Here is a 7038-nt window from a genome sequence, read left to right on the forward strand (position 1 = left end):
TTTACAAAACTAGTTTCACATTATACAAAGCAAGCGAGTCAGAAAGTGGGTCTCGTTAGCTGCCTTATTCTTTTCGCTCAGTCTACTTCTTAAATCTTAAATACCTACCCGTATTAATCGTCTGATAGTGATAGGCTACGTACTTCAACCGCTTTTGAGTTTCGTTTAACATACTTTAACTCAACAAAACCTGTCTCAGTTACGGACGTATGAAAAAAGGATGATATTACACTTCCTGAATAAAATGCAAGTAGGTGGATCAATACTGCTCGAGTCATACGTCGGAACCCATTCTTGCCTATCTAATGGAGTCGTCAGGACGCTGGAGCCTGTGCTGCGGGAGCGACTGCATGCGCCGTGAGGGGGGACATTCTGGGGCGTCTGAATGTTGTGCTCCGAGTGATCTGGGGGCTTGCCCTTATAACGCTTCGCGTTTGGCCCTTTTAACCAGTGATCTCATCAGCGCGGCATCCGGTCAACCTTTAAATCCTGCTTTTATGGTAAATGCGGCCGAAGAACGTGGATCTGTGCTGTGGAGCCTTGTTGACTTCTGGAACTCTCATTGCGCGTTGGATCGTTTCATTTCATTGTTCATGTTGTTGGGGTATCGTGGAACGAACGTGGATCTCCCAGGCTCGGGAGACGGATGGAGGAAGCGCGGATGTTTGCGGTCGGATTTTTCTGTTGTTACGCCCGAATCAATCTGGGGGCTTACCCTTACAACGCTCTGCGTTTGGCCCTTAACCAGCGAGCTCGTTGGTGTGGCACCTGTGGATTCTGGCTGCTTGTTTCTGTAGTTTTTTCTGTCGGTCTCTGTGTTTGCTAGGTTCGCGAATGTCGTAAAATCATCTTAATCGTCAGTTGTTTTCGCTTATGTTGGTTTGAACATTTTCATGTATAATTTTAGATTAAAATTACATACACAATACTCTGTACTGTATGAGTAAAAGATGTTGAATTATGATATTATTAAAATACCCACCTGTTACAGTAAATGGGTAGAAATTATACTTCTGCAGTACGGCGAAGTAAAACGCCGTAGAACGCTTGGCAACATGTGCAATTACCATGGTTTCCTCCTTCAGACATCCGCTATGTATTTAATTTTTAAAACGCGTTTTCAGATCAAATTTCAAATTTGATTCTGACTGTGGTACAATTTCCTCAAGCTACCCGAGTCTACTCACTAAGGCTTTGCTGTTGCAATATTTCAATTAATTTTTGCAATACCTCTCCTTTCTCTGCGCAACCGATAGGATGCTAGCCAGAAACGTATTCGCTATCCTGCTGGGCGTGCTGATGATGGCCGCTTACAGCTACGCCCAAATGGACTTCTACCCCTTTTACAATCTGGACCAGAATCCGGACCTCGCTAATATGGCTCTAGACCGGCCTAAACGCTTTGGTTTTGGTTACAGCTGTTGTGGATGGTTCCGTCAGACTTGCTGCCATGGATGATAAACTGCTACCAATTTCGAACTTGCTCAGCCCGGAATTTAATGGAGTCACAAAAACCACGGCATGTTTTTAGTTTCAACGATTGCCACCTTTGTTATCGGCAGTGTTTATCTTCTGTCAGATATTTTAAACAAGCTAAAATACTTGTGGTAATTGCAATAATAAACGTGAATATTACTGTCGTGCCACATCGACCGAATAACTTACAATGATATGTTATCGTACGAAACAAATGATATAAAAATTAAAAGTCACAATTATTCCAGATAACTACGTTCTCCGTAATACGTACGAAATCCAGTACAGGAACAAGCATATATAATACAAACTCGTACCTTATAGAACAAATTAACGGCCAAAGCACGCTTGTAAGCAGGACTCGCTTCCGATTTATCTTCCGCAGGTTGAATTTCCTGCGCCAAGGTTGTCAGTGCCCTTTGAAATGTGTCGTTGTCAGCCAGATTCTTCCCAATAAGAAACTCTTCCGTGTTACTGGCACGGATCTACAATTCAGAGATTTGTCTAAACACGGAAAATGTCATAAACAACTATCAAACTTATGAATTAGGTAATTACGAATTCTTCTGCTATATTTCCATAAGCCAAAACCGGCCTATCGACAATCACAAGCTGATTTCCTTCTTTCAAAATTTTTGCGCGAAATCCGGCGTTAACGTAGGCATGAGAATTCTGTAATAACACAAACATGTTTTATTTTTAATACATTTTATGAGCTTTGTTTTATCGTTTTACAGCGGATCGCGGCATAATCTTGAAAGTGCGAAAAACGTGGGATTTATCGAACGGCTTCAAAGTCAGCTTTGTCACAATTTTATTTTTCAAATCCAAATTCACAAATTCTTCGGGGGTATAAGATTTTTCATCCGGGCCTATAAAACAACTCGCTTAATTATTTTGTTCGGTATGTCAAATGCCAGCTTAACAAACTTACCGACAAACACGGACGCGCCACACATGACCAGCGCGATGAAAGTATCCGACGGAAATTCCTTGTGCCGATTTCGCATGGCCAAGTTTCCACCCCAAGAACCAGCCTACTCAGAAATTTACAACGATGTTTGCTTTTTGTTAACATTGTATATCAGTAAACTGATGCAAAAAATTATTGTACTTCTTCGCCACCGCTCGCAAACCGACCACTGTTACTTCAGGGGTCGCCACAGCGATCACCCACATTTTTAAATTCCCTAAAAGTATTATTCTGGATTTCATAATTGATAGTGGTATTTTTCCTGCACAAAAAACGGGATTTAAAAAACTCTGAAGAGTTGCGGAAACCAAAAACCGGTATCTTTGTCTCTTATACTGCACTATTATCACTTTCTTTACTTTACTGCACTCCCAGAGTCCCAGTTCAACTGATTCAGTTGAACTGGGAAATGCAGAGATTTAACCTGATCTCTACGAGTACGAGTAGCAGATGAAAATTTGGGTGATCTCTGTATTGATCGGTAAGCAGAAGTGATCGGTTTGCTAGCGGATTCCAAGTATACAACATCGACGATTAATTTATTTTTTCGTGTCGTTGTCCGGCAAAAGCTAGATAAAAAAGGTATTTATATATGAAAGCCGGAACAGTGTAAATTTATGGAAACTGAGAATATTTTTACATAATTTACTTACATTTCGGACCGCAGGATGGGCAGTTTTGCTAATCAAACGAGCAAAATGTTCCAGATGTGCAAAACCGGGATCTGTTTCGGCTTCTGACTTGAAAAAGTCAATCATATCCGTTAAGGAGACACCGCTACCTATTGCACGATTGATAGGCATATTGATTACAACAGTACATTCTTATGATAATTAAGCTTGGGACAACTCGTACCAATGGTAATGACACCGTCTTTCTTATCAGTCACAAACATTTCGCGAATTCCACGCAGACTGATAAAACCATCGTACGGACCATCATCATACACTCCGATGCCGGTATGGCCGCAAACATAATATGGATTCTTCAGCGTAGAATTTTCCAGCAGTTTGTACAGGTCCGCCAGCGACGTAGGTCTGTACCATGGCGGAGCGGCAGCACGTGCAACTTCGACCAGAGGACGAAAATAATTGGATCCGTTATCATCGCACACTCCATTACACTGTTTTCCCGTTTTCGAACATATCCGCTTAGAGACGTCCTATTCAGTTTATTAATTTGTATGAAAAATGTAACGTCTAATAAGAGGATCTATAGCAATACCTCGATATCGCACACCGGCGACGCCGATTCATTCGTGAACTCTTTGAAAGCATCCAAAATCGGTCGATATCCTACAGAACACGGCGTTAGTTTGCATTAACTGTTTTCACTGTCAAACAGCACCAGCAAAAACTAATGCACACTTACCCGTACAACGACAAATGTTCCCATCAAGTGCGCTTTCCGCTTGAATAGCGGTTAACGATTTGCCTTCCTTTCGGATAGTACTGTAACAGATGCAATTTAGCATATTCATATCCCATATGTAGTGCAATTCTGAGAAATATAATCCAATCTGCGATTATTGCCGAATACAATATTTTTAATTAAAGTAGCTGCTACGATTTCAGATTCTGTTGCCATCTTCCAAACGCAAGCACAATTTTTCAAATACTGACTGCTGTGATCCAACCCTTTGTACCTTTTTCTCATCGCATTAATAATAAAGAATGAAACAAGTGCTCTGAGCGCATCGCCACATACTTGCTTATTTACCAGAAATGCGGTACTTTTAATAAATTTGAAGCTTCATACATTCACGGTAGGTCAACAACGCTACTGTAAACTGCAGTAGTGTTGTTGACCAATTCACCCATGCTTCTCCACTTGTTTATCTGTACAAACAACAACAAAAAACAACCAATTCTTCTCCACTTATTTACCTGTACATAGTCATAACCATTCCGGGAGTACAGTATCCGCATTGTGATCCCGAATGTTCGGTTAGCTGCTTTTGGATGGGATGGGGATTCTTCTGGTCACCCAAGCCTTCCACCGTTGTTATTTCCCACCCATCACAGGAAAGAATCGGACACAGGCACTACCGTACCAAAAAGCGTATTATAAGTACTAAGTGCAAAAACCGGTTATGCAAATACGCAGTTAACACCTACAGAATTGATGGAGCGTTCTTGGAATTTTCCGTTTCCGGTAGGTACTGCAGCGTGTACAATACATACACCTAAATAAAAAATTCCATGCAAACTCAAAAATATGCTACCAAAAAGTGCTTCTGTTTTCACGCATTTAAATAGTCAACCGGCTGTCAAAACGGCTAATGCAAGAAAATCAAAATAACAATGCGAAAACGCAAAGGATTAACTCCAAACATACCACATCCGCCCTCTCGGCACATCACTTTCGTCCCAGTAAGTTGGAGATGGACACGCAGAAAATCATTCAGAGATGTTGCGGAGAATTCCGGCGGCACTGGAAGAGGAACACGCCTAAGTTTTACTACGCCGCATGCAAGTCAAAGCCAGATGTTGCTTCCAAAGAAGATTTTGCGAGGCGTAAGAACTGTCATTTACTCGTAGGATCCAACGAAATACATGAAAAAGCATTTCTTTTATTTTCACCCATGCCTGCGTGTCGAAGTTTGTAAAGTTAAAACGGGCTTACCTGCATATTTTTTGCCGTTGATGGTGACTACAATGTTTGAGTCGGATCCTCCTTCGTTCACCATTTTGTGTCACAGAAAAGCAGCAGAAATGTAAAGAGTTAGCTAATAAGCGATTTAGAAGGAAAAGCAAGTAGACAGCAATTAGCAAAACCGAAAAATACTTCTAGATCAGAAACGATTGTTGTGACAGGTTGACAGCCACTGCAAACATTTGAATCGTAAACAGCTGCAAAGTGAATAATATCCACTTTGCTGGCGACAAGCACGTGCGTTATGCGGTCCAGACATATCAGCTGTGTGATGCGCAGACTGGACGAGTGCACAATAATACTGTGCAGAAGTGGCGTCTCACTTGATTTTATTCGTGATTTTACAGCCATTGCACCATCTGTGGACCCTTCAGTTGTTAAGTGACAACGTAACAGAAGCACGCGTGCGGTGGCCCATGCCACAGGCTGTTTTAACGTAAATCTTTGAAAATTCATAACTTTGTTCATTCCTGCATTAAATTTTTATGTATAGTCTTGAAAAATGCAGAATAATACACAGTATTAGGCAAAATAAATTCTTTTTTGTTTTTCTTTCAGGGTTATGCACTGTTAGCCTGTACGGCTAGCATAACCGCCTATGGAGGATTTGTCATAGGCGGCTATGTTAACCGCGGGGGCTCCTAGTGCATTACCCTGAAGAAGAAACAGAGAATCATTTATTTTGTCTAATGCTGTGTATTATTCTGCATTTTTCAAGATTATACATAAAAATTTAATGCAATGAACAAAGTTATGAATTTTCAAAGATTAAAACAGCCTGTGGCATAACCACCACACGCGTCTTCTGTTGGTGTCACTTAACAACTGGATCCACAGATGGTAATGGCCAAATCACGAATAAACAAGTAAGACGCCACTTCTGCACAGTATTATTGTGCACTCACTGGACTCGATCCAACGCGAGAGTATGCACGCTGATTGGTGCTGCGAGAGAGGACGAGAGAGCAGTGCCGCTCAGTGTACATGTATGCGCTGCGTATATCCGCTTCAGCGGATGAGTGCAGTGCAGCAGCACACGTACCTACAGAGAGAGAGAGAGGCGATGCAGCATGCTAGTGAGTGCAAGTACGGTCTGTGTGGACGGAGCACCACGCGCAGGCTCATATGCCTGACATGCCTCTGGGCGGGAATCCGAGCCCCTGCGAAGGATGCTCAGACTCGGTACCGCACCAGTACCGCACAACTCTCCGGTTGGAACCATGTGGGGTCGCCGGTACGCGTCCTCAGGCAGCGGGAGTCCGGTGTCTGGTCGACCGTCCCATACTTCACTTCCGAACCCATGAACAAGCAACTCACGGCCGGGAAATTCGGAAGTCGATCGGGCGTTTCGTTGAACCGGTGATGCATCTGTTGGCTGGCTTCTTGCTTCTGTTGGCATCGGAGAACAATTTGAAAAGAAAATATAATGAAAGTTATGCAGCGCGAAAGAAAAATATGAAGGAAAGTTTAATCACAATTCCGGTGAGCAAAAAGGGTTACAAAAACAGATCTGTTAAAGAGATCGAACAAGAAAAAAACAATTCCGTTTGTTAAGAAAAATGCTAAAAAATGCAAAAATCTGTCCGGGGGTCCTATTCCGACTAGGATGACGTCCACGGGGTGCTTGAGTCTCCACGGGGTCTCCTGTCCAATCTCATCCCGTAAGCTGGGTCCGGGGCGTCGATTCCCGAGTTACCCGTCGTAACCGGTTAAATTCACTGAAGCCGGATAAGCACGGTTAAGCACTTACTTCCGACTCGCATCCGTCCGTTAGGAGAGAAAATGCGCTGTCGCAGTTGCGAATGCCGAAGCCTTCTCTCTAAATGGAGGAACTGGACCGAGGTCGGTTTATAAAAGTCGGCCTACCGGTAAGTCGACCGGCGGCTTGGAAATCCGGCTAGGTTCCGAATCGCCAACGCAAAAAGCTGTGCCTA

The 7038-nt window shown here is 42.8% G+C and overlaps 1 protein-coding gene across 1 annotated transcript; it reads right to left on the reverse strand.

Moving 5' to 3' along the window:
* Positions 1-1493: 1493 nt before the first annotated feature.
* Positions 1494-5380, reverse strand: LOC129602526 (uncharacterized). The gene is made up of 12 exons (XM_055501558.1): positions 5075-5380; positions 4787-4882; positions 4567-4634; positions 4336-4493; positions 3821-3900; positions 3674-3744; positions 3305-3611; positions 3103-3230; positions 2411-2513; positions 2212-2348; positions 2035-2148; positions 1494-1961 (listed from the first exon to the last, which is right to left on the reverse strand). Exons 1-12 carry the CDS (start codon positions 5136-5138, stop codon positions 1716-1718), a joined length of 1572 nt encoding a protein of 523 aa, XP_055357533.1. The 5' UTR covers positions 5139-5380; the 3' UTR covers positions 1494-1715.
* Positions 5381-7038: the final 1658 nt, after the last annotated feature.

Source organism: Paramacrobiotus metropolitanus, unplaced genomic scaffold (genome assembly GCF_019649055.1).
Source record: "Paramacrobiotus metropolitanus isolate TYO unplaced genomic scaffold, Prichtersi_v1.0 Parri_scaffold0000561, whole genome shotgun sequence".
NCBI classification, from domain to species: Eukaryota; Metazoa; Tardigrada; class Eutardigrada; order Parachela; family Macrobiotidae; genus Paramacrobiotus; species Paramacrobiotus metropolitanus.